The 27,658-nt window shown below is 46.1% G+C and overlaps 1 protein-coding gene across 3 annotated transcripts; it reads left to right on the top strand.

The window, feature by feature from the left end:
• The first annotated feature begins 1,060 nt into the window (after nucleotides 1-1,060).
• On the top strand, nucleotides 1,061-25,572 carry TMEM205 (transmembrane protein 205). 3 transcript variants are annotated; one of them, XM_063931213.1, is made up of 4 exons: nucleotides 1,061-1,163; nucleotides 24,521-24,621; nucleotides 24,723-24,886; nucleotides 25,109-25,572. In XM_063931213.1, exons 2-4 carry the CDS (start codon nucleotides 24,522-24,524, stop codon nucleotides 25,409-25,411), a joined length of 567 nt encoding a protein of 188 aa, XP_063787283.1. In that variant the 5' UTR covers nucleotides 1,061-1,163; nucleotide 24,521; the 3' UTR covers nucleotides 25,412-25,572. The 3 variants fall into 3 exon arrangements, with proteins under 3 accessions (XP_063787283.1, XP_063787281.1, XP_063787282.1); XM_063931211.1 differs by lacking the exon at nucleotides 1,061-1,163 and adding an exon at nucleotides 1,502-1,608; XM_063931212.1 differs by lacking the exon at nucleotides 1,061-1,163 and adding an exon at nucleotides 13,810-13,915.
• Nucleotides 25,573-27,658: the final 2,086 nt, after the last annotated feature.

Raw genomic sequence — 27,658 nt, 5'->3', positions numbered from 1 at the left:
TAAGCCTGGAGAAGTGATAAAGAAATGATAAGTGAAAGGTGATAATGCACCAGCCAATCAGCTCCTGTCATTTTCAAACCTGTAATGATTGGCTGGTGCGTTATCACCTTCCACTTATCACTGCTTTATCACTTCTCCAGGCTGAATACATCTGTCCATGTGTTTGAAAAATAACACATGTCAGCATACCTCCGCCAGAATTGCGGCAGCGGAATGCCGGTGTGCAGGGGGGAGTTGACTCAATGAGTGCAGAGCTCAACACGCTGCGGGCTGGGCGGCAGCCTGCGGTCGCCACATGTTCTATTCCCACTCTATGGGTGTCGTGGACACCCACGATTGTGATGCCTACCGTCGGGATTTTCAGGGGGCGGGATGTAGGTGTTGTGACTGCCGGTCACATAGCTGAATCCCGTTTATCTATCTCCACTTTATCACTCTCCAAAGCTTAGTACATCTCACCAATTGTCCGTTCAATGGAACGGGTGATATACCTGTCAGTGTGTACCCAGTTTTGGCATATAACTGCTCCACCTAGTGCAGTGATGGCTAACCTTGACACTCCAGCTGTTGTTGAACTACACATCCCAGCATGCCCTGCATCAGTTTTAGCATGGCCAAATAACAAAACTGGGAGGCAGCAAAGTAGGTAAGTATGGTTCTGTGGCTGCTTAAAATCAGGTGAAATGCAGACTTGTAGTCAGCCAGCCACATAACCTGTGTAATTCATGAGCGTCCCAGGTTACAGGGATAATATGGTCAGCTTACTAGAGTGTCTCTGTCATACTTGCCTACCCTCCCGGAATGGCCGGGAGGCTCCCGAAAATCGGGTGACCCTCCCAGCCCCCCGGAAAGGTGGGCAAGCCTCCCGCTTTCCCCCTCGGCCGCCCGCAGCAGTGAACAAGTAGGCGGGCCAAGGGGGTCCGATAACGCGATTCGCGCTGAATCGCTTCATCGTAGCTCCGCCCCCCGCTATGCAGTGCCTCGTTTCTCGGCACAGCACAGCGGGGGTGGAGTCACGATGACGCGACCCTGACGCAACGCCCCCGGACCGCCCATCCTGCTGCCGGCCACGCCCCCGAACCACCCGTCCTGCTGCCGGCCACGCCCCCATTCACCTACAACGCTACCTCCTCCCGGAGGAGGAGGAGGAGGTAGCAAAGTAGGTAAGCCTGGTCTCTGTTCATTCCTGGGTGGCAGCTTCACATGCAGATATCAGCAGTTGCAAACCCGACAAATATTGCACATATCCATGACAGCTTGAGCTGAATTAATACATAGAATAAATGTAGCATTTGGCCATGTAGTAGATACGCAGGGCCTGAGACTCTACGATGCCTTGTATGTCAGCCAGCACAAACAATAAAACAATGCGTTCGCAGTTAGCTAGGTTTGCCATGAACGGGCTTCCGTAGCGCGCTGCAGCTCGGGAGGCTTAGTAACAGTTTCTATGGTACTCGCGAGCCCTTAATTGGCCTAACAGTACAACCAGCCGTTAGGCAGGAGAGCAGCTGATTGGCGCGACGTCACTGCTGGGAGGTCCTGCTGTGGGTGCACCCGGAAGTAGCTGCTAGTTGCTTTGCTGCTGTCAGACTGAGAGGACGTGTGCAGGTACATGCTGCTCTCTCTGCCCATCTTCCTCTCTGTAGCATGTGTGGGCTGTATTGTTCTTGTGGGAGCACAGGTCCCAGCCTCCTGCAGGGCTCCTATGTGGTGTGCAGAGGGCTGTGTTTGTAGTGCTACAAGTAAAGCTCTGACCCTGGGGTTGTGGTCATTACGAGGAGTGTGACCTTTGATACAGAGTTCTCAGGGGGAGTTTTACGATGGGTGCAGTGTATAGAAATGTAAATATCCCACCAGGCAACCATGCATTACTATAACTATTATTATTATTACAACAACGGTGCATCATAAAAGTAATAACGTTATTCTTATTACAGACGGTTTCAGCTGGCATTGCATTACCATCATTGTACGCACTCCAGAGTCCAGGCATAAAACACTCCTTTCTCACATTATGGGATTGAGGCGTGGACTCTGATAAGGGTTATGGGTCGTTGGGTAGACACAACTTGGGTCGACCATGGAAGGTTGACATGCATTAGGTCGACATGTTTTTAAAAAACTTTTTGGCAATGTTTTCTTCGTAAAGTGACGGGGAACTCCAATTAGTTCACCATGTCCCCTCGCTTCGCTCGCCATGCTTCGGGCAAGGTGCCTCGCTCCGTTACTGCTTCGCTCGGCACAGATTACCGTTCCCAATCGTAGTCCACGTGGATCGTTAAGTATGAAAAAAAAAATCCCAAAAATACAAAAAATCTGAAGAACTAATGACGACCGTTTGACCTGTCGACCTAGTACATGTCGACCTAAGCGTTGTCGATCTAACGACCGTATCCTCTGATATGGGCCACATCACATTGTAGGATTGCCCCTTTTCCCGTGTGGTGTGCCCAGTTTTTCTGAGGCACTATGCCACCCCAAACCCCACTGCCCTAAATACAGCCTGCACTGGCACTAGCCGGACCCTTGCTGGGAGTTGGGACACAAATCCTGACTGGTGGCACTGCGGGACTGTAGTATTAGGACAGTTGGTGGTATGACAATGCTGGCTATGGTCTATTATTATTATTGTTTATTTATATGGTGCCACAAGGGGTTCACTACGGCTGGCCGGCGGTCGGGCTCCCGGCGACCAGCATCCCGGCGCCGGGAGCCCGACCGCCGGCTTACCGACAGCTTGGCGAGCGCAAATGAGCCCCTTGCGGGCTCGCTGCGCTCGCCACGCTACGGGCACGGTGGCGCGCTACGCGCGCCACACTATTTTATTCTCCCTCTATGGGGGTCGTGGACCCCCACGAGGGAAAATAATTGTCGGTATGCCGGCTGTCGGGCTCCCGGCGCCAGTATACTGAGCGCCGGGAGCCCGACCGCCGGCAAACAGAAAACCACCCGCCACAAGGGTACCGCAGCGCCTAACAAAGTACATAAACAAATGAGCCAAAAAGGAAAACAATGACTTAAGGTGGGTACACACTGATAGATATATCTGCCGATCAATTGATCTGCAGATATATCTATGGATGGATTGGGCAGTGCGCTGTGCATACACACTGCCCCCTCCGTTGGGGACTGATGCCATGAAGTGGGTGTGTGTGTATAAATGCCCTCCCAGTTCAGCTGTCAATCACCGCCGGCTGCTGCAGCTTGTGTACGGGCAACCAGCTGATCGGTCGTACACACACACAGCGATGCGCCAATATATCGGTAGATATATTGGCCGTCGGCTGTGCTGCAGGGCCGACGCGATATGTCTGTGAACGACGGAGATTACAGACATATCGCCCGTACACGCTGGCCGGTGGACACAATGGCCCGTTCAGTAGAACGTCCAATATATCGGCCAGTGTGTACGGGCCATTACATTACAAGACAATGTAGAACAAGTACGTGGTATAGAAACATTTGTGCATCAGGGGACAGGACACTGAAATAGTCCTCATGGTGGCAGATACCGAGGGTTAGGTGCTGTTGTAACGGAGTAGAACATAGTCTAGGGGGGAGATGTACTTAGCAGTGAAAGGAGTGGAGAAGTTGTTCATGGCAACCAATCAGCATTGAAGTAACAATTTGCATACTTTAAAATTATACAGAGTAGCTGATTGGTTGCCATGGACAACTTCTCCAGTCTTTTCACTGCTTAGTACATCTCCCTTTTAGAGAGGGAAAAAATCACATGAGGGGAAAGGGCCCTGCTCGTGAGAGCTTACATTCTTAAGGGGACGGGCAGACAGGGGTGACACAGATGGGGTTGAAGTGAGCATGGAACAGAGGGTTAGGCAATTACCAACAATGTACCTATAACCTGCATACAAGGCAGTTAGGGGGACATTTACTAAGCAGTGATAAGAGTGGAGTAGTGAGCCAGTGGAGTAGTTGCGCCATCAACCAATCAGCAGCTCTGTATAATGTTATAGTATGCAAATTATAGATGTTACTTCAGTGCTGATTGGGTGCCATGGGTGACATGGTATCGGTTAAGAATTCATTGACTATAAACTGCAATATTATATTATTATGAGTGTGTCTGGTGGTCAGATCCTCTTGTAGGTGGGATATATTATATTACTCTTACCCTATAGGAAAGTGTCAATAGAAACCATGGGGCAGATGTATTAAGCCGGGAGAAATGATAAAGAAGTTATAAGTAGAAGGTGATAACGCACCAGCCAATCATTGTGGGTTTGAAAAATGACAGTTAGGAGCTGATTGGCTGGTGCGTTATCCCCTTCCAGTTATCACTTCTTTATCACTTCTCCAGGCTTAATACATCTGCCCCACTGTCTGTTGTTGCCTTACAATGAATAATTAATTGAGTGATTGTTTTGCAACTGCACGTTCTCCTATGACGAACTATTGGTCGACATTGGCATGGTCGACATGGACACATGGTTGACACATGAAATGGTCGACATTCGTTTTTTAACTTTTTTTGGGTGTAATTTTTTGCGTAAAGTGACGGGGAACCCCAATCACTTTACGAGGCTTCCCATGCTTCGGGCAAGGTGCCAGCTCCACTACCGTTGCGCTTGGCACAGGTTACCGTTTCCAATCGTAGTCCACGTGGATCGTAAAGTATGGAAAAGTTCCCCAAAATATATATTTTTTAAAAACCTCATGTCGACCTTTTTTATGTGTAGACATTTAATGTGTCGGCCATGTGTCCATGTCAATGTTGACCAATTGTGGTTGACCTAATGACTGTCGACCATAATATGGTCGACCAAACGGATACCGTTACAAAGAGTAGGCACCAAGGCGGTGCTGCAAATCGTACAGACAGTAAGAGATATGTGGCCAAGAAGTGATTGGCAGTGACTGGGAGGTGGCTAGTAACGCACGCAGAAATGGTCCATTCAGTTGGCGTGCTATAAGGCTTCTAATGGGTTTATGCCATGCAGGCACCTGGGCTGTCTTTATACCTCATCAATACCTGGCCCCTCTCATTGCATGTGTTCTGGTACAGTAGAAAACCAGGAAGGATTACTCTTACCCAGAAGCCCCTGTGGCAATGCTGTCCGGATAATCACTATGGTCATTAAGCAATCTGATCATTGCAATGCTCTACTGCTAAGTAAGTTATGTCCAACCCAAGGCTGCTGATTCCTCCTGTATCCTGATTCCAGCCATCTCCTTACACTAGTGCTTCACAAATATATAAGCAGATTTACTAAGATGGGAGTTCTATTTAAGATGGGATGTTGCCCATAGCAACCAATCAGATTCTACTTCTCATTTATTTCGCACCTTCTAGAAGATAATACCTGGAATGTGATTGGATGCTATGGGCAACATCCCATGTTAAACAGAACTCCCATTTTAGTAAATTTACCCCAATATTTCCATCCTCACCATTATAACCACCGATAGGCACCCAAGGAGTACCATAGTTCCTTGTGATGGCACCCTACCTGTCTGTAGGGGTTGTATTCATGTGACCGGCGGTCAGGAGACAGACGGCCACATGACCTCCACCGACATCCCGCCCCCTCACTATCCCGATGGTTGGCATGCCGACCAACAGGGACTATTTCCACTCATGGGTGTCCACAACACCCATAGAGTGGGAATAGAACCCGTGGCGACCGCAGGTCGCCACCGAGCCCGCAAGGGGCTTGCTGCACTCGCCCCTCCCCGCCGGGATCCCGGCGTCGGTATGCTGCCGGGATCCCGGCGTCGGTATGCTGACCGCCGGTCAGACATGCTACACCTGTCTGTAGCCCTGCTTCAAGCAGCCCGTAGAGTGTCTGCCTCCACTGAATGCCTCTCAGCAGGAGCCCAGCACTGCCCTGTTAGGCCGCAGGGATGTGGTGCCTCGCTCAGAGGAGTTATCTGGCCACGGATGGAACATTGCTTTTGTATTAAGTAATAAGTGCTGCCTTATAGTCTGTGGGCACCGCAGCTAGCGATGTGGTTATACCAGTCTCAGGTGTGACCCAGCTGGCATTGCATATGGCAACCACAGTTTAGTGCATATCATTATTTTGTAGTTTTCTCTAACGTCCTAGTGGATGCTGGGGACTCCGTCAGGACCATGGGGAATAGCGGCTCCGCAGGAGACAGGGCACAAAAGCAAGCTTTTAGGATCACATGGTGTGTACTGGCTCCTCCCCCTATGACCCTCCTCCAAGCCTCAGTTAGGTTTTTGTGCCCGGCCGAGAAGGGTGCAATCTAGGTGGCTCTCTTAAAGAGTTGCTTAGAAAAAGTTTTTAGGTTCTTTATTTTCAGTGAGTCCTGCTGGCAACAGGCTCACTGCATCGAGGGACTTAGGGGAGAGATTTTCAACTCACCTGCGTGCAGGATGGATTGGATTCTTAGGCTACTGGACATAGCTCCAGAGGGAGTCGGAACACAGGGCTCGCCCTGGGGTTCGTCCCGGAGCCGCGCCGCCGACCCCCCTTGCAGATGCTGAAGATGAAGAGGTCCGGAACCAGGCGGCAGAAGACTCTCAGTCTTCATCAGGTAGCGCACAGCACTGCAGCTGTGCGCCATTGTTGTCAGCACACTTCACACAGCGGTCACGGAGGGTGCAGGGCGCTGGGGGGGGGCGCCCTGGGCAGCAATGTATAATACCTGTATGGCGAAAAATACATCACATATAGCCCTTGAGGCTATATGGATGTATTTAACCCCTGCCAGATATCTAAAACTCCGGAGAAGAAGCCCGCCGAAAAGGGGGTGGGGCCTATTCTCCTCAGCACACAGCGCCATTTTCCCTCACAGAAAGGCTGGTGGGAAGGCTCCCATGATCTCCCCTGCACTGCACTACAGAAACAGGGTTAAAACAGAGAGGGGGGGCACTGATTTGGCGATATGTATATATATTAAAATGCTATAAAAGGAACACTTATATAAAGGTTGTCCCTGGATAATTATAGCGTTTTGGTGTGTGCTGGCAAACTCTCCCTCTGTCTCCCCAAAGGGCTAGTGGGTCCTGTCCTCTATCAGAGCATTCCCTATGTGTGTGCTGTATGTCGGTACGTGTGTGTCGACATGTATGAGGAAAATATTGGTGAGGAGGCGGAGCAAATTGCCTGTAATGGTGATGTCACTCTCTAGGGAGTCGACACCGGAATGGATGGCTTATTTATGGAAATTACGTGACAATGTCAACACGCTGCAAGCCGGTTGACGACATGAGAGGGCCGGCGAACAAATTAGTATCTGTCCAGGCGTCTCAAACACCGTCAGGGGCTGTAAAATGCCCATTTACCTCAGTCGGTCGACACAGACCCAGACACGGACACTGATTTCAGTGTCGACGGTGAAGAAACAAACGTATTTTCTTTTAGGGCCACACGTTAAGGGCAATGAAGGAGGTGTTACATATTTCTGATACTCCAAGTACCACAAAAAAGGGTATTATGTGTGAGGTGAAAAAACTACCTGTAGTTTTTCCTGAATCAGATAAATTAAATGAAGTGTGTGATGATGCGTGGGTTTCCCCCGATAGAAAATTATTGGCGGTATACCTTTTCCCGCCAGAAGTTAAGGCGCGGTGGGAAACACCCCTCAGGGTGGATAAGGCGCTCACACGCTTATCAGAACAAGTGGCGGTACCATCTACGGATAGGGCCGTACTTAAGGAGCCAGCTGATAGGAGGCTGAAAAATATCCTAAAAAGTATACACACACATGCTGGTGTTATACTGCGACCAGCGATCGCCTCAGCCTGGATGTGCAGAGCTGAGGTGGCTTGGTCGGATTCCCTGACTAAAAATATTGATACCTTTGACAGGGACAGTATTTTATTGACTATAGAGCATTTAAAGGATGCATTTCTATATATGCGAGATGCGCAGAGGGATATTTGCCCTCTGGCATCAAGAGTAAATGCGATGTCCATATCTGCAAGAAGATGTTTATGGACACGACAGTGGTCAGGTGATGCAGATTCCAAACGGCACAAAGATGTATTGCTGTATAAAGGGGAGGAGTTATTTGGGGTCGGTCCATGGGACCTGGTGGCCAGGGCAAGGAAAATCCACCGTTTTTTACCCTAAGTCACATCTCTGCAGAAAAAGACACCGTCTTTTCAGCCTCAGTCCTTTCGTCCCTATAAGAGTCATATCTGCCCAGGGATAGAGGAAAGGGAAGAAGACTGCAGTAGGCAGCCCATTCCCAGGAACAGAAGCCCTCCACCGCTTCTACCAAGTTCTCAGCATGACGCTGGGACCGTACAGGACCCCTGGATCCTACAAGTAGTATCCAAGGGGTACAGATTGGAATGTCGAGAGGTTTCCCCCCTCGCAGGTTCCTGTAGTCTGCTGTACCAATGTCTCCCTCCGACAGGGAGGCAGTATTGAAAACAATTCACAAGCTGTATTCCCAGCAGGTGATAATAAAATTACCCCTCCGACAACAAGGAAAGGGGTATTACTCCACACTATATGGTGGTACTGAAGGCTAGGTGAGACCTATTCTAAATCTGAAAAATTTGAACACTTGCAAGGGTTCAAATCCAGATGGAGTCACTCAGAGCAGTGATAGCAAAGAACAAGGGGACTATATGGTGTCCCGGGACATCAGGGATGCTTACCTCCATGTCCCAAAATTTGCCTTTTCTCACCAAGGGTACCTCAGGTTCGTGGTACAGAACTGTCACTATCAGTTTCAAGACGATGCCGTTGGATTGTCCAAGGCACCCCGGGTCCTTACCAAGGTAATGACCGAAAGGAGGATTCGTCTTCAAAGAAAATGGACGACCTCCTGATAAGAACAAGGTCCAGAGAACAGTTGGAGGTCGGAGTAGCACTATCTCAAGTAGTTCTACGACAACACGGGTGGATTCTAAATATTCCAAAACCGCAGTTGTTCCGACGACACGTCTGCTGGTCCTAGGGATGATTCTGGACACAGTCCAGGAAAAGGTGTTTCTCCCAGAGGAGAAAGCCAGGGAGTTATCCGAGCTAATCGGGATCCTCCTAAAACCAGGAAAAGTGTCAGTGCATCATTGCACAAGAGTCCTGGTAAAAATGGTGGCTTATTACGAAGCGCTTCCATTCGGCAGATTTCACGCAAGAACTCTTCAGTGGGATCTGCTGGACAAATGGTCCGGATCGCATCTTCAGATGCATCAGCGGATAACCCTATATCCAAGGACAAGGGTGTCTCTCCTGTGGTGATTACAGAGTGCTCATCTTCTAGAGGGCCGCAGATTCGGCATTCAGGATTGGATGCTGGTGACCACGGAGGCCAGCCTGAGAGGCTGGGGAGCAGTCACACAAGGAGTGTGATCAAGTCTGGAGAATTCTCTCCACATAAATATACTGGAGCTAAGAGCAAATCTATAATGCTCTAAGCTTAGCAAGACCTCTGCTTCAAGGTCAGCCGGTATTGATCCAGTGGGATAACATCACGGCAGTCGCCCACGTAAACAGAAAGGGCGGCACAAGAAGCAGGAGGGCAGTGGCAAAACTGCAAGGATTTTTCGCTAGGCGGAAAATCATGTGATAGCACTGTCAGCAGTGTTCATTCCGGGAGTGGACGACTGGGAAGCAGACTTCCTCAGCAGGCACGACCTCCACCCGGGAGAGTGGGAACTTCATCGGGAAGTTTTCCGCATGATTGTGAACCGTTGGGAAAGACCAAAGGTGGACATGATGGCGTCCCGCCCGAACAAAAAATGGGACAGGTATTGCGCCAGGTCACGAGACCTTCAGGCGATAGCTGGGACGTCCTGGTAACACCGTGGGTGTAACAGTCGGTGTATGTGTTCCCTCCTCTGCTTCTCATAACCAAGGTATTGAGAATTATAAGACATAGAGGAGTAAGAACTATACTCGTGGCTCCGGATTGGCCAAGAGGGACTTGGTAACCGGAACTTCAAGAGATGCTCACAGAGGACTAATGGCCTCGGGAGCTAAGAAGGGATTTGCTTTCAGCAAGTACCATGTCTGTTCCAAGAGGAACCGTGGCATCGGCCTTTAAGAAAGGACCTGCTCCAGCAGGGACCTTGTCTGTTCCAAGACTTACCGCGGATGCGTTCGACGGCATGGCGGTTTGAACGCCGGATCCTAAGGGAAAAGGCATTCCGGAAGAGGTCATACCTACCCTGGTCAAAGCCAGGAAGGAGGTGACCGCACAACGTTATCACCACATGTGGTAAAAATATGTTGCGTGGGTGAGGCCAGGAAGGCCCCACGATAAAATTTCAACTAGGTCGATTTCTGCACTTCCTGCAAACAGGAGTGTCTATGAGCCTCAAATTGGGGTCCATTAAGGTTCAAGTTTCGGCCCTATAGATTTTCTTCCAGAAAGAATTGGCTTCAGTTCCTGAAGTCCAGACGTTTGTCAAGGGAGTATTGCATATACAGCCCTTGTGTGCCTCCAGTGGCACCGTGGGATCTCAACGTAGTGTTGGGATTCCTCAAATCATATTGGTTTGAACCACTCAAATCTGTGGATTTGAAATATCTCGCATGGAAAGTGACCATGCTGTTGGCCCTGGCCTCGGCCAGGCGATTGTCAAAATTGGCGGCTTTGTCTTACAAAAGCCCATATTTGATTTTCCATTCGGACAGGGCAGAACTGCGGACTCGTCCCCAGTTTCTTCCTAAGGTGGTGTCAGCGTTTCACCTGAAACAACCTATTGTGGTGCCTGCGGCTACTAGGGACTTGGAGGACTCCAAGTTGCTAGACGTTGTCATGGCCCTGAAAATATATATATATATAATTCCAGGACGGCTGGAGTCAGAAAGTCTGACTTGCTGTTTATATTGTAGGCACCCAAAAAGCTGGGTGCTCCTGCTTCTAAGCAGACTATTGCTCGTTGGATTTGTAGTACAATTCAGCTTGCACATTCTGTGGCAGGCCTGCCACAGCCAAAATCTGTAAATGCCCATTCCACAAGGAAGGTGGGCTCATCTTGGGCGGCTGCCCGAGGGGTCTCGGCTTTACAACTTTGCCGAGCAGCTATTTGGTCAGGGGCAAACACGTTTGCTAAATTCTACAAATTTGATACCCTGGCTAAGGAGGACCTGGAGTTCTCTCATTCGGTGCTGCAGAGTCATCCGCACTCTCCCGCCCGTTTGGGAGCTTTGGTATAATCCCCATGGTCCTGACGGAGTCCCCAGCATCCACTAGGACGTCAGAGAAAATAAGATTTTACTTACCGATAATTCTATTTCTCATAGTCCGTAGTGGATGCTGGGCGCCCATCCCAAGTGCGGATTATCTGCAATACTTGTACATAGTTATTGTTACAAAAAATTGGGTTATTATTGTTGTGAGCCATCTTTTCAGAGGCTCCTCTATTATCATGCTGTTAACTGGGTTCAAATCACAAGTTGTACAGTGTGATTGGTGTGGCTGGTATGAGTCTTACCCGGGATTCAAGATCCTTCCTTATTGTGTACGCTCGTCCGGGCACAGTATCTTAACTGAGGCTTGGAGGAGGGTCATAGGGGGAGGAGCCAGTACACACCATGTGATCCTAAAAGCTTGCTTTTGTGCCCTGTCTCCTGCGGAGCCGCTATTCCCCATGGTCCTGACGGAGTCCCCAGCATCCACTACGGACTATGAGAAATAGATTTATCGGTAAGTAAAATCTTATTTTATTACACATGTTCCAGATAAGCTATAATACCCAGTTTTTTTAAGATCTAATTAACGATTGGTGGTTTCAGCTGGAAAGTGACTGATGCCCCCCTAGCACTTTGTATAGTAAAACACTAAACATGTAACGCAGCCTTCGTACTATTGTCACAATTCTTGTGAATGCCGAAATAAGGTCATAACTTGGAATTACCTAAATGGTGGCCAAAACCCCCCCCAAACCACTGCCAGACCTCAGAACTGATGGGGGCATCCGTCCACCCCTGCACAAAGGCCTCACCTATTTTTTGCCTGGTTAGGACCCCCTGGAATCTAGTAATGTGCACTGCATAAGCAGTTTGAATGGTAGTTTCCGATTGGCTGGTGGTCTTAGTGGCGTTTGAATGGTAGTTTCCGTTTGGCCGGTGGTTTTTGTGGCTGAACAATCTGCTTTTCCAGCTCAGCTCTGAACCATTCACTACCTCAGCCTGGGGAATGGGTGGGAGTCATTGCTCTATCGACTTGCCCTAACTCATAATTCCTTTACACAACAGTTTAGGTGGGGCGAGCAATGATCAGCACACGCCTTCTTTCCTCTTTGGGTGCTGGGGATCAGTCATTGGTGGGTTTGTGACAGATTATCTACACGTCCTCCCATGCCCCTACATGCCTGGCCCCAGGCGGCCCAGGCTGAGCATTATGTCTGCCCTTTCGTCTTGTGTGTATAACATGTTGTGTCTGCACTTGTTAATCACATTACATGCAGCTGATCAGTGTAATTATGCAGAAGACAGCACCCCCTATTGAATGAACGGTGTGTGTGTACACACACACACACAAACAAACACTATGGGGGTCATTCTGAGTTGATTGCTAGCTGGCGTTGTTCGCAGCGCAGCGATGAAGCTAAAAAATTATTATTTTTCAGCGTATGCAATGCGCACGCGCGACCTACGGGTACAAAGCCCGTTGTGGTTGTGCACAGGTTCTAGTGAAGTTTTCAGTCGCACTGACGGCCGCAAGAACATTGGCAGGAAAGGGGCGTTTCTGGGTGTCAACTGACCGTTTTCAGGGAGTGTTTGCAAAAACGCAGGTGTGTCTGAAAAAATGCAGGCGTGGCTGGGCATTCGCTGGGCGGGTGTATGACGTCAAATCCGGACACGAATAGTCTGAAGTGATCGCAAGCGCTGAGTAGGTTCAGAGCTACTCAGAAACTGCACAAACTGTTTTTGCAGAGCTCGACTGCACATGCGTTCGCACTTCTGCTAAGCTAAAATACACTCCCCAGTGGGCGGCGGCATAGCGTTTGCACGGCTGCTAAAACTAGCTAGCGAGCGATCAACTCGGAATGACCCCCTATATTAACATGTATACCTTCCAAAAACTGTGTTGCAAAATGCCAAAGCTAAACCCATTTGTGGCCAGAAAGAGGGGCGATCATCTGGGTTTTCAATGGAGAATGCTAGGAAATTGTTACCACATAGGGAGGGGGGTGTAGTAGTGTATGCCGGCTGCCAGCAAACCGGCGCCGGAATCCCGACCGCCGGCATACCGACAGCTGGGCAAGTGCAAATTAGCCCCTTGCGGGCTCGCTGCGGGCACGGGAACTATCTATTCTCCCTCCAGGGGGGTTGTGGACCCTCAAGAGGGAGAAAAAGTGTCGGTATGCCGGCTGTCGGGATTCCAGCGCCGGTATACTGTACGCCAGGATCCCGACAGTCGGCAAACTGAAGACCACCCAGGGAGGGATGGGTTCTATAGAACTGGAGAAGCATCATAACCCTGATACAGTACATACATCACACGGAGGATGGATGAGCTCCTGTAACTTATATGTACAAGGAGGTGTCATAACCTTTGTTATATAAGGATTGATGCCCCCCTTCCCTTCTATAAATCATGTGACTTAGACATCAGCAATGATTTATGGGGCCTGTATAGAGATTTTGACCCATAGCCTTGTGCATTTTGCACGGTCACAGAAGTCATCTGTGATATCTCCTATATCTGTCATGTACAGTAAGAAGTGCATTATTGCAGTGGTAAGTATTGCTTGTAGGCTGCACCTCCCTGACTCTGGCTACAGTAGGGAATGAGGCGTTACTGCACAGCCAAGTGATTGCTGGTGGGATCTCTGATCTGCAGTATATCACTCTTCTCTTGTTGTTATTTGAGATGGAATATTACTGATACTGCAGCGTACTATGTCTAACCGCTCCCACCATATCTGCTGGCTGCTTTCCCATATGGGAAGATGACTCAGCACAGCGTGCCACCGACCTCCGTCAGGATAACACTGTACTGGAGCTGTGGACTGTGAAAGGTAGATAATAATATCACATTCTGGGCTACTGTAATAAGAACTTACAGGGGTAATAAGACACTCAGGAGCTGGGTTACTGTAATAAGAACTTACAGGGGTAATAAGACACTCAGGAGCTGGGTTACTGTAATAAGAACGTACAGGGGTAATAAGACACTCAGGAGCTGGGTTACTGTAATAAGATGTTACTGGGGTAATAAGACACTCAGGAGCTGGGTTACTGTAATAATAACTTACAGGGGGAATAAGGCACTCAGGAGCTGGGTTACTGTAATAAGATGTTACAGGGGTAATAAGGCACTCAGGAGCTGGGTTACTGTAATAAGATGTTACAGGGGTAATAAGACACTCAGGAGCTGGGTTACTGTAATAAGATGTTACAGGGGGAATAACACACTCAGGAGCTGGGTTACTGTAATAAGATGTTACAGGGGGAATAAGACACTCAGGAGCTGGGATACTGTAATAAGGTGTTACAGGGGGAATAAGACACTCAGGAGCTGGGATACTGTAATAAGGTGTTACAGGGGTAATAAGACACTCAGGAGCTGGGTTACTGTAATAAGATGTTACAGGGGTAATAAGACACTCAGGAGCTGGATTACTGTAATGAGATGATACAGGGGTAATAAGACACTCAGGAGCTGGGTTACTGTAATAAGATGTTACAGGGGTAATAAGACACTCAGGAGCTGGGTTACTGTAATAAGATGTTACAGGGGTAATAAGACACTCAGGAGCTGGGTTACTGTAATAAGATGTTACAGGGGTAATAAGACACTCAGGAGCTGGGTTACTGTAATAAGATGATACATACAGGGGTAATAAGACACTCAGGAGCTGGGTTACTGTAATAAGATGTTACAGGGGTAATAAGACACTCAGGAGCTGGGTTACTGTAATAAGATGTTACAGGGGTAATAAGACACTCAGGAGCTGGGTTACTGTAATAAGATGTTACAGGGGTAATAAGACACTCAGGAGCTGGGTTACTGTAATAAGATGATACATACAGGGGTAATAAGACACTCAGGAGCTGGGTTACTGTAATAAGGTGTTACAGGGGTAATAAGACACTCAGGAGCTGGGTTACTGTAATAAGATGTTACAGGGGTAATAAGACACTCAGGAGCTGGGTTACTGTAATAAGAACTTACAGGGGTAATAAGGCACTCAGGAGCTGGGTTACTGTAATAAGATGTTATAGTGGTAATAAGACACTCAGGAGCTGGGTTACTGTAATAAGACACTCAGGAGCTGGGTTACTGTAATAATATGTTACAGGGGTAATAAAACACTCAGGAGCTGGGTTACTGTATTATGATGTTACAGGGGTAATAAGACACTCAGGAGCTGGGTTACTGTAATAAGATGTTACAGGGGTAATAAGACACTCAGGAGCTGGGTTACTGTAATAAGATGTTACAGAGGTAATAAGGCACTTAGGAGCTGGGTTACTGTAATAAGATGTTACAGGGGTAATAAGACACTCAGGAGCTGGGTTACTGTAATAAGATGTCTCAGTGGGAATAAGACACTTAGGAGCTGGGTTAATGTAATAAGGTGTTACAGGGGGAATAAGACACTCAGGAGATGGATTACTGTAATAAGATGTTACTGGGGTAATAAGACACTCAGGAGCTGGGTTACTGTAATAAGGTGTTACAGGGGGAATAAGACACTCAGGAGCTGGGTTAATGTAATAAGGTGTTACAGGGGGAATAAGACACTCAGGAGCTGGGTTAATGTAATAAGGTGTTACAGGGGGAATAAGACACTCAGGAGCTGGGTTACTGTAATAAGGTGTTACAGGGGGAATAAGACACTCAGGAGCTGGGTTACTGTAATAAGGTGTTACAGGGGGAATAAGACACTCAGGAGCTCGGTTGCTGTAATAAGATGTTATAGGGGTAATATAAGACACTCAGGAGCTGGGTTACTGTAATAAGGTGTTATCGGGGTAATAAGACACTCAGGAGCTGGGTGACTGTAATAAGATGTTACAGGGGTAATAAGACACTCAGGAGCTGGGTTACTGTAATAAGATGTTACAGGGGTAATAAGGCACTCAGGAGCTGGGTTACTGTAATAAGATGTTACAGGGGGAATAAGACACTCAGGAGCTGGGTTACTGTAATAAGATGTTACAGGGGGAATAAGACACTCAGGAGCTGGGTTACTGTAATAAGATGTTACAGGGGGAATAAGACACTCAGGAGCTTGGTTTCCATAATAAGGTGTTACAGGGGGAATAAGGCACTCAGGAGCTGGGATACTGTAATAAGGTGTTACAGGGGGAATAAGACACTCAGGAGCTGGGTTACTGTAATAAGAACGTACAGGGGTAATAAGGCACTCGGAAGCTGGATTATTGTAATAAGTTGTTACAGGGGAATAAGACACTCAGGAGCTTGGTTACTGTAATAAGATGTTACAGGGGTAATAAGACACTCAGGAGCTGGGTTACTGTAGTATGATGTTACAGGGGTAATAAAACACTCAAAAGCTGGGTTACTGTAATGAGATGTTACAGGGGTAATAAGACACTCAGGAGCTGGGCTACTGTAATAAGATGTTACGGGGGTAATAAGACACTTAGGAGTTGGGTTACTGTAATAATGTGTTACAGGGGTAATAAGGCACTCAGGAGCTGGGTTACTGTAATAAGAACTTACAGGGGGAATAAGACACCCAGGAGCTGGGTTACTGTAATAAGATGTTACAGGGATAATAAGGCACTCAGGAGCTGGGTTACTGTAGTGAGATGTTACAGGGGTAATAAGACACTCAGGAGCTGGGTTACTGTAATAAGAACTTACAGGGGGAATAAGACACTCAGGAGCTGGGTTACTGTAATAAGATGTTACAGGACTAATAAGACACTCAGGAGCTGGGTTACTGTAGTGAGATGTTACAGGGGTAATAAGACACTCAGGAGCTGGGTTACTGTAGTGAGATGTTACAGGGGTAATAAGACACTCAGGAGCTGGTCTACTGTAATAAGATGTTACAGGGGTAATAAGGCACTTAGGAGTTGGGTTACTGTAATAATGTGTAACGGGGAATAAGACACTCAGGAGCTGGGTTACTGTAATAATGTGTTACAGGGGGAATAAGACACTCAGGAGCTGGGTTACTGTAATAATGTGTTACAGGGGTAATAAGACACTCAAAAGCTGGGTTACTGTAATGAGATGTTACAGGGGTAATAAGACACTCAGGAGCTGGGCTACTGTAATAAGATGTTACGGGGGTAATAAGACACTTAGGAGTTGGGTTACTGTAATAATGTGTTACAGGGGTAATAAGGCACTCAGGAGCTGGGTTACTGTAATAACTTACAGGGGGAATAAGACACTCAGGAGCTGGGTTACTGTAATAAGATGTTACAGGGATAATAAGACACTCAGGAGCTGGGTTACTGTAGTGAGATGTTACAGGGGTAATAAGACACTCAGGAGCTGGTCTACTGTAATAAGATGTTACAGGGGTAATAAGGCACTTAGGAGTTGGGTTACTGTAATAATGTGTAACGGGGAATAAGACACTCAGGAGCTGGGTTACTGTAATAATGTGTTACAGGGGGAATAAGACACCCAGGAGCTGGGTTACTGTAATAAGATGTTACAGGGGGAATAAGACACTCAGGAGCTGGGTTTCCATAATAAGGTGTTACAGGGGGAATAAGGCACTCAGGAGCTGGGATACTGTAATAAGGTGTTACAGGGGGAATAAGACACTCAGGAGCTGGGTTACAGTAATAAGAACGTACAGGGGTAATAAGGCACTCGGAAGCTGGATTATTGTAATAAGTTGTTACAGGGGAATAAGACACTCAGGAGCTGGGTTACTGTAGTATGATGTTACAGGGGTAATAAGACACTCAGGAGCTGGGTTACTGTAATAAGATGTCACAGGAGTAATAGAACACTCAGGAGCTGGGTTACTGTAATAAGATGTTACAGGGGTAATAAGACACTCAAAAGCTGGGTTACTGTAATGAGATGTTACAGGGGTAATAAGACACTCAGGAGCTGGGCTACTGTAATAAGATGTTACGGGGGTAATAAGACACTTAGGAGTTGGGTTACTGTAATAATGTGTTACAGGGGTAATAAGGCACTCAGGAGCTGGGTTACTGTAATAACTTACAGGGGGAATAAGACACTCAGGAGCTGGTCTACTGTAATAAGATGTTACAGGGGTAATAAGGCACTTAGGAGTTGGGTTACTGTAATAATGTGTAACGGGGAATAAGACACTCAGGAGCTGGGTTACTGTAATAATGTGTTACAGGGGGAATAAGACACTCAGGAGCTGGGTTACTGTAATAAGAACTTACAGGGGTAGTAAGGCACTCGGTAGCTGGGTTACTGTAATAAGTTGTTACAGGGGGAATAAGACACTCAGGAGCTGGGTTACTGTAATAATGTGTTATAGGGGTAATAAGACACTCAGGAGCTGGGTTACTGTAATATGATGTTACAGGGGTAATAAGGCACTCAGGAGCTGGGTTACTGTAATAAGGTGTCACAGGGGTAATAAGACACTCAGGAGCTGGGTTACTGTAATATGATATTACAGGAATAATAAGACACTCAGAAGGTGGGTTACTGTAATAAGATGTTACAGGGATAATAAGACACTCAGGAGCTGGGTTACTGTAATAAGATATTACAGGGATAATAAGACACTCAGGAGCTGGGTTACTGTAATAAGATGTTACAGGGGGAATAAGACACACAGGAGCTGGGTTACTGTAATAAGAACTTACAGGGGTAATAAGGCACTCAGGAGCTGGGTTACTGTAATAAGATGTTACAGGGGGAATAAGACACTCAGGAGCTGGGTTACTGTAATAATGTGTTATAGGGGTAATAAGACACTCAGGAGCTGGGTTACTGTAATATGATATTACAGGAATAATAAGACACTCAGGAGCTGGGTTACTGTAATAAGATGTCACAGGGGTAATAAGACACTCAGAAGGTGGGTTACTGTAATAAGATGTTACAGGGATAATAAGACACTCAGGAGCTGGGTTACTGTAGTACGATGTTACAGGGGTAATAAGACACTCAGGAGCTGGGTTACTGTAATAAGAACGTACAGGGGTAATAAGGCACTCGGAAGCTGGGTTATTGTAATAAGTTGTTACAGGGGAATAAGACACTCAGGAGCTGGGTTACTGTAGTATGATGTTACAGGGGTAATAAGACACTCAGGAGCTGGGTTACTGTAATAAGATGTCACAGGAGTAATAAAACACTCAGGAGCTGGGTTACTGTAATAAGATGTTACAGGGGTAATAAGACACAGGACCTAGGTTACTGTAATACAATGTTACTGGGGTAGTAAGGCACTCATGAGCTGGGTTACTGTAATAAGATGTTACGGGGTAATAAGACACTCAAAAGCTGGGTTACTGGAATGAGATGTTACAGGGGTAATAAGACACTCAGGAGCTGGGCTACTGTAATAAGATGTTACGGGGGTAATAAGACACTTAGGAGTTGGGTTACTGTAATAATGTGTTACAGGGGTAATAAGGCACTCAGGAGCTGGGTTACTGTAATAAGAACTTACAGGGGGAATAAGACACTCAGGAGCTGGGTTACTCTAATAAGATGTTACAGGGATAATAAGACACTCAGGAGCTGGGTTACTGTAGTGAGATGTTACAGGGGTAATAAGACACTCAGGAGCTGGGTTACTGTAGTGAGATGTTACAGGGGTAATAAGACACTCAGGAGCTGGTCTACTGTAATAAGATGTTACAGGGGTAATAAGGCACTTAGGAGTTGGGTTACTGTAATAATGTGTAACAGGGAATAAGACACTCAGGAGCTGGGTTACTGTAATAATGTGTTACAGGGGGAATAAGACACTCAGGAGCTGGGATACTGTAATAATATGTTACAGGGGTAATAAGACACTCAGGAGCTGGGATACTGTAATAAGGTGTTACAGGGGTAATAAGACACTCAGGAGCTGGGTTACTGTAATAAGAACTTACAGGGGTAGTAAGGCACTCGGTAGCTGGGTTACTGTAATAAGTTGTTACAGGGGGAATAAGACACTCAGGAGCTGGGTTACTGTAATAAGATATTACAGGGATAATAAGACACTCAGGAGCTGGGTTACTGTAATAAGATGTTACAGGGGGAATAAGACACACAGGAGCTGGGATACTGTAATAAGATGTTATAGGGGTAATAAGACACTCAGGAGCTGGGTCACTGTAATAAGGTGTTACAGGGGTAATAAGACACTCAGGAGCTGGGTTACTGTAATAAGATATTACAGGAATAATAAGACACTCAGGAGCTGGGTTACTGTAATAAGATGTTACAGAGATAATAAGACACTCAGGAGCTGGGTTACTGTAATAAGATGTTACAGGGGGAATAAGACACTCAGGAGCTGGGTTACTGTAATAAGAACTTACAGGGGTAATAAGGCACTCAGGAGCTGGGTTACTGTAATAAGATGTTATAGAGGTAATAAGGCACTCAGGAGCTGGGTTACTGTAATAAGATGTAACAAGGATAATAAGACATTCAGGAGCTGGGTTACTGTAATAAGATGTAACAAGGGTAATAAGACACTCAGGAGCTGGGTTACTGTAATAAGATGTTACAGGGGTAATAAGACACTCAGGAGCTGGGTTACTGTAATAAGATGTTCAGGGGTAATAAGACACACAAGAGCTGGGTTACTGTAATAATGTGTCACGGGAGTAATAAGGCACTCAGGAGCTGGGTTACTGTTATAAGATGTTAGAGGGGTAATAAGACACAGGACATAGGTTACTGTAATACGATGCTACATGGGTAATAAGACACAGGACCTAGGTTACTGTAATACAATGTTACTGGGGTAGTAAGGCACTCAGGAGCTGGGTTACTGTTGAGGAAGATTGATGTATTGAGCTTAAGCAGTATCAGCCATTTTGTTAATTAGCAGCCATGATGTAGTGAATAAGAAGTATGCTTTGCTAATAAATCATAATAATGCTGACATTTCACAGTTAGTACGTTCTGTGCGAAGCAAGTTCGTAGCTATAAGTCTTGAAAACATGGTATTAGACAGTTTCTGTGTGTTTAGACTTCTTGTGAAGGACACAAAGGAGGGTGTCAGCTAGTGAGTTATGAGAAGAGATGCATTTTGTTATACTTTGACGTATATATCAGTTTTTCATGAAAGTAACTTTCTGCTATATAATGTCATGCTGAATAAAGTAGCTTCAGTCTAATTTTGTGGACATAACTGCGTGTGTTGTCTGCTTACTGGGATTCCCAATCGATTGGTAAACAAACGGTATCGTACAGACAATTGAAGTGACTTGCTAGAGGAGGCTCATCTCCAACATAAGATACTCAGGAGCTGGGTTACTGTAGTGAGATGTTACAGGGGTAATAAGACACTCAGGAGCTGGTCTACTGTAATAAGATGTTACAGGGGTAATAAGGCACTTAGGAGTTGGGTTACTGTAATAATGTGTAACGGGGAATAAGACACTCAGGAGCTGGGTTACTGTAAGAAGATGTTACAGGGGTAATAAGACACTCAGGAGCTGGGTTACTGTAAGAAGATGTTACAGGGGTAATAAGACACTCAGGAGCTGGGATACTGTAATAAGGTGTTACAGGGGTAATAAGACACTCAGGAGCTGGGTTACTGTAAGAAGATGTTACAGGGGTAATAAGACACTCAGGAGCTGGGATACTGTAATAAGGTGTTACAGGGGTAATAAGACACTCAGGAGCTGGGTTACTGTAATAAGAACTTACAGGGGTAGTAAGGCACTCGGTAGCTGGGTTATTGTAATAAGTTGTTACAGGGGGAATAAGACACTCAGGAGCTGGGTTACTGTAATAAGATATTACAGGGATAATAAGACACTCAGGAGCTGGGTTACTGTAATAAGATGTTACAGGGGGAATAAGACACACAGGAGCTGGGATACTGTAATAAGATGTTATAGTGGTAATAAGACACTCAGGAGCTGGGTTACTGTAATAAGGTGTTACAGGGGTAATAAGACACTCAGGAGCTGGGTTACTGTAATAAGATATTACAGGAATAATAAGACACTCAGGAGCTGGGTTACTGTAATAAGATGTCACAGGGGTAATAAGACACTCAGAAGGTGGGTTACTGTAATAAGATGTTACACGGATAATAAGACACTCAGGAGCTGGGTTACTGTAATAAGATGTTACAGGGGTAATAAGACACTCAGGAGCTGGGTTACTGTAATAAGCTGTTACAGGGGTAATAAGACACTCAGGAGCTGGGTTACTGTAATAAGCTGTTACAGGGGTAATAAGACACTCAGGAGCTGGGTTACTGTAATAAGATGTTACAGGGGGAATAAGACACTCAGGAGCTGGGTTACTGTAATAAGAACTTACAGGGATAATAAGGCACTCAGGAGCTGTGTTACTGTAATAAGATGTTATATAGGTAATAAGGCACTCAGGAGCTGGGTTACTGTAATAAGATGTAACAAGGGTAATAAGACACTCAGGAGCTGGGTTACTGTAATAAGATGGTACAGGCGTAATAAGACACTCAGGAGCTAGGTTACTGTAATAAGATGTTACAGGGATAATAAGACACTCAGGAGCTGGGTTACTGTAATAAGATGTTACATGGGTAATAAGACACTCAGGAGCTAGGTTACTGTAATAAGATGATACAGGGATAATAGGATACTTAGGAGCTGGGTTACTGTAATACGATGTTACATGGGTAATAAGACACTCAGGAGCTGGGTTACTGTAATAAGATGATACAGGGATAATAAGACACTCAGGAGCTGGGTTACTGTAATAAGATGATACAGGGATAATAGGATACTTAGGAGCTGGGTTACTGTAATAAGATGTTACATGGGTAATAAGACAGGAGCTGGGTTACTGTAATAAGATGATACAGGGGTAATAAGACACTCAGGAGCTGGGTTACTGTAATAAGATGTTACAGGGGTAATAAGACACTCAGGAGCTGGGTTACTGTAATAAGATGTTACAGGGGTAATAAGACACTCAGGAGCTGGGTTACTGTAATAAGATGATACAGGGATAATAGGATACTTAGGAGCTGGGTTACTGTAATACGATGTTACATGGGTAATAAGACACTCAGGAGCTGGGTTACTGTAATAAGATGATACAGGGATAATAAGACACTCAGGAGCTGGGTTACTGTAATAAGATGATACAGGGATACTAGGATACTTAGGAGCTGGGTTACTGTAATAAGATGTTACATGGGTAATAAGACACTCAGGAGCTGGGTTACTGTAATAAGATGATACACCGATAATAAGACACTCAGGAGCTGGGTTACTGTAATAAGATGATACAGGGATAATAGGATACTTAGGAGCTGGGTTACTGTAATAAGATGTTACATGGGTAATAAGACAGGAGCTGGGTTACTGTAATAAGATGATACAGGGGTAATAAGACACTCAGGAGCTGGGTTACTGTAATAAGATGTTACAGGGGTAATAAGACACTCAGGAGCTGGGTTACTGTAATAAGATGTTACAGGGGTAATAAGACACTCAGGAGCTGGGTTACTGTAATAAGATGTTACATGGGTAATAAGACACTCAGGAGCTGGGTTACTGTAATAAGATGATACAGGGATAATAAGACACTCAGGAGCTGGGTAACTGTAATAAGATGATACAGAGATAATAAGACACTCAGGAGCTGGGTTACTGTAATATGATATTACAGGGGTAATAAGACGCTCAGGAGCTGGGTTACTATAATAAGATGTTACAGGGGTAATAAGACACTCAGGAGCTGGGTTACTGTAATATGATATTACAGGGATAATAAGACACTCAGGAGCTGGGTTACTGTAATAAGATGTTACTGGGATAATAAGACACTCAGGAGCTGGGTTACTGTAATAAGATGTTACAGGGGTAATAAGACATTCAGGAGCTGGGTTACTGTAATAAGATGTTACAGGGGTAATAAGACATTCAGGAGCTGGGTTACTGTAATAAGATGTTACAGGGGTAATAAGACACTCAGGAGCTGGGTTACTGTAATAAGATGTTACAGGGGTAATAAGGCACTCAGGAGCTGGGTTACTGTAATAAGATGTTCAGGGGTAATAAGACACTCAGGAGCTGGGTTACTGTAATAAGATGTTACAGGGGTAATAAGACACTCAGGAGCTGGGTTACTGTAATAAGATGTTACAGGGGTAATAAGACACTCAGGAGCTGGGTTACTGTAATAAGATGTTACTGGGATAATAAGACACTCAGAAGCTGGGTTACTGTAATAAGATGTTACAGGGGTAATAAGACACTCAGGAGCTGCGTTACTGTAATAAGGTGTTACAGGGGTAATAAGACACTCAGGAGCTGGGTTACTGTTATAATATGATACAGGGGCAATAAGACACTCAGCAGCTGGGTTACTGTAATAAGATGATACAGGGATAATAAGATACTCAGGAGCTGGGTTACAGTAATAAGTGGTTACATAGGTAATAAGTTACCCAGGATCTAGGTTGCCACGATAAAGTATTACATCAGTAATAAGTAACCTGTTCTGTGTTTCTCCGCAGGATGGTGATGGAGGGAGAACCCGGATGCCTGGTGAAGGTTCTGCACCTTCTGGTGCTGTCAGCCACATGGGGAATGCAGTGCTGGGTGACGTTTGTAGCAGGTGACAGCAGCTGCTTTCTCTCTGTCCTCTCCTCCATAAAGATTGGTGTGATGAAAGTGTGTTGGTAGATTGTAATATCCAACATGTATTCCTTCCCGCAGGTTTTGTGATGATTAGGGGGGTGCCGCGGCACACATTTGGATTGGTGCAGAGCAAGCTGTTCCCAATTTATTGTCACATAGTCCTTTGCTTCTCCTTTCTGAGCCTGGTGGTGTATGCAGTGTATCATCCACGGGAGCTGCTGTCACCCAGTGAGAGCGGGCAGGTGAGGCTCCTGTAATATCCAAACTTTTGTCTTTGCTGTATCTGCTCTACACTTCGCCTTATCCTCATCTTCACATTTACCTGTCCCCTTGTCCTCCTTCTCTCCATTCGCGTCCCCCCACTGTGAAGCTTGTCTCCAACCCTTCCATTCACCTCATCGCCTCCCTCCATGTTCCTGCCGTCAGTCCTTTCCCCTCCCTTATGAGTCTTTCTTACCTTGCAGATGGGTCTCTTCTTTATTTCTGTGATTGCATCCGCTCTCAACGCCCGCTGGTTCTCCCCCTCCACATCCAAAGCCATGTTCAACATGCAAGTCATAGAGCGCGAGCATGGCCTGGGAGGAGAGATCGGGCTGAGCTCCAATATTGAGGGCTACAAACGTCTCAGGGAGCAGGACCCGAAGTACAAAGCCCTGCGGAAGACCTTCCTGCGTTACCATGGCATCTCCTCCCTCAGTAACTTGGTGTCATTGCTGTGTAATGGCGCCAATCTTGTATTCACTGCACTGCTCCTGCCCGCTATTTAGAGGCTCGTGGGTTGTGAGGAGCTCTGCAGACCCCCAAGGACCAACATCCATGCCGTATAATCTTTTTGTTTTTCAGATTTTAATATTTTTGTAATTCCACTTAAATTGATGTTAAATTTTAAACTTGATATAACATTAAAGTACGTTTCTACAGAAGAGAAGTGCGATGGTTGTCATTGGGTGTAGAAGAGACAGACGGGACTGTTAGAGAATAATCTCTCATTGTTTGGTGGCCTCTGTGTTAAAGCAAGTCTGAGTTGCTGGTATATCAGCCTTGGGCCAGGGAAGGTGGGGTGGGTGGTTTGTCTAACTCGTTCCCCAAATAGCTACCTAAGTGCCTGTGCACAGAGCGATCCAGTCTCTGAGCTGCCAGGCCTTGGCCAGATTGGCCTTTTGATGGTCAGATCTAGCAGAACGGTGGTGGATCCGGATTTGTGTGTCATTAGCCCCATACACACTAGACGAGAAAGTAAAAGATTTTGCTTAGAAGGGCTGATCTGAGCGACATCTTTTACAATTTCGTCTAGTGTGTACACTCAATGTGGTTAACGATGCGCCATCCCACGCATCATTAACGACCTTCTCCCTCGTCTGAACATGTACCGATGAGGGACGTCCTCGTTAACAACAACCATGCTGCAGATGCAGCATGGCCGTTGTTCCTCCCCGCCGTTGTTCCATTCCCCGCCGGCATTGGCAAGTATGTATGCACTTGCCGATGCCGGCACTCTGCTGGGTACCCTCCGCCGCCAATGTCAGCATCTGCGGGGATTGTCTAGTTCGTAATGGGCCTGTGAGTGACATTGTTGAATCATGTGATGTATATATGATACATAATATATATATAACCTGATATTGCCTTTTAAATCTAGCACTAAAGTGCTGAATCTCCATCAGAGAAAGCAAATCGGTGCTTGAGTTTACATCCAGTTGTGCGACATATTCGTGAGTCTGAATAGCTGCCTCCAAGTCACCGACCAATACATCGCTGAAACCGTGCGTCTAAATCGCTACTGCACCTCCATGCATAGACACCGTGAGAAGCTTGTGCTGTGCGACTTTAGCGCAGCTGTGAAAGAAATATCCAGTAGTGCAACATTGTTTAGCGTAAATCACATGCTCTAATGTTTTGGAAAGGAGGAAAGGATTTACTATGCGAAATGCGTCAGGAGGGATCATTGAACCAGGGACCTCCTCCTGGATCCAAAGTCTTTTCCTGTCATCAAATAGGCTGAGGAGAATTTTGCCTACTAGTTGTTTGCTGACGTTTCCGGGACATTAGAGCATTTGGTCATGTGCTTACCTTATACATCCAGTACGCATAATCACCAGAGGGGGCCTGGTGGTCACATGGATGGCTAAGGTTTTATTATTGCCATGTTATATAGTTTCTTAACTATGTAAGCTGCACAGTGTTGCGCTATTGGATATTTATTTTTCTCCACATGATGGGGGAGGGCCCTGCTTGTGAGACTGGACAAGCGATAATACTAATATTATAATACTGATATTAGTCTGACCAGATAGCTACTAAAGAGCTCCCCACAGGGTGACAGTGTTTTTCTATCTTGTCAAAGGGTTCCTCCACAGTATTCCTCAGTCCGAATCTACACGAGGGTGGGATTATATTTAAATGGACTAGACTATGGTTTGTTGTTTGTCCTATGACATGTGAAGCAAACTGAAGATCACATGTAATGCACAGAGGTGCCAGAGCAGAAACAAAACCTCATATTTCCAGGATTCCATTATTGGAAGTGCGGTGGCATCCTCCTCTGTTCTTTTTCACTGCTGGCTGATTTTTTGGATGTGTTGCCCTATATCATTTACCTGTCATTATTATTATTTATTACCAGTTATTTATGTAGCGCACACATATTCCGCAGTGCTTTACAGAGCATACTTGACCATTCACATCAGTCCCTGCCCCAGTGGAGCTTACAATCTATATTCCCTATCACATGTACATGGTAGACACATTCATGCTAGAATAATTTTTTCTCCTGTGGGGTACACTGGGCTCCACAAGGATTAACATCGGGGTGTAGAGTAGTGATGTGCACCGGAAATTTTTCGGGTTTTGGTTTTGGATTCGGTTCCGCGGCCGTGTTTTGGATTCGGACGCGTTTTGGCAAAACCTCCCTGAAAATTTTTTGTCGGATTCGGGTGTGTTTTGGATTCGGGTGTTTTTTTACAAAAAAACCCTCAAAAACAGCTTAAATCAGGGGCGGCCAGACTTTTGGAGTT

Source organism: Pseudophryne corroboree, chromosome 6 (genome assembly GCF_028390025.1).
Source record: "Pseudophryne corroboree isolate aPseCor3 chromosome 6, aPseCor3.hap2, whole genome shotgun sequence".
Taxonomy (NCBI): Eukaryota; Metazoa; Chordata; class Amphibia; order Anura; family Myobatrachidae; genus Pseudophryne; species Pseudophryne corroboree.
This window is presented reverse-complemented; position numbering and strand designations above follow the sequence as displayed.

What these genes read in the sequence shown, in the direction of transcription:
- TMEM205 (XM_063931213.1), top strand. Translation starts at nt 24,522, where the DNA reads ATGGTGATGGAGGGAGAACCCGGATGCCTGGTGAAGGTTCTGCACCTT. An exon ending in CTGGGTGACGTTTGTAGCAG is followed by an intron (nt 24,622 to 24,722) that starts GTGACAGCAGCT and finishes TCCTTCCCGCAG; the next exon opens with GTTTTGTGATGATTAGGGGG. An exon ending in CACCCAGTGAGAGCGGGCAG is followed by an intron (nt 24,887 to 25,108) that starts GTGAGGCTCCTG and finishes CTTACCTTGCAG; the next exon opens with ATGGGTCTCTTCTTTATTTC.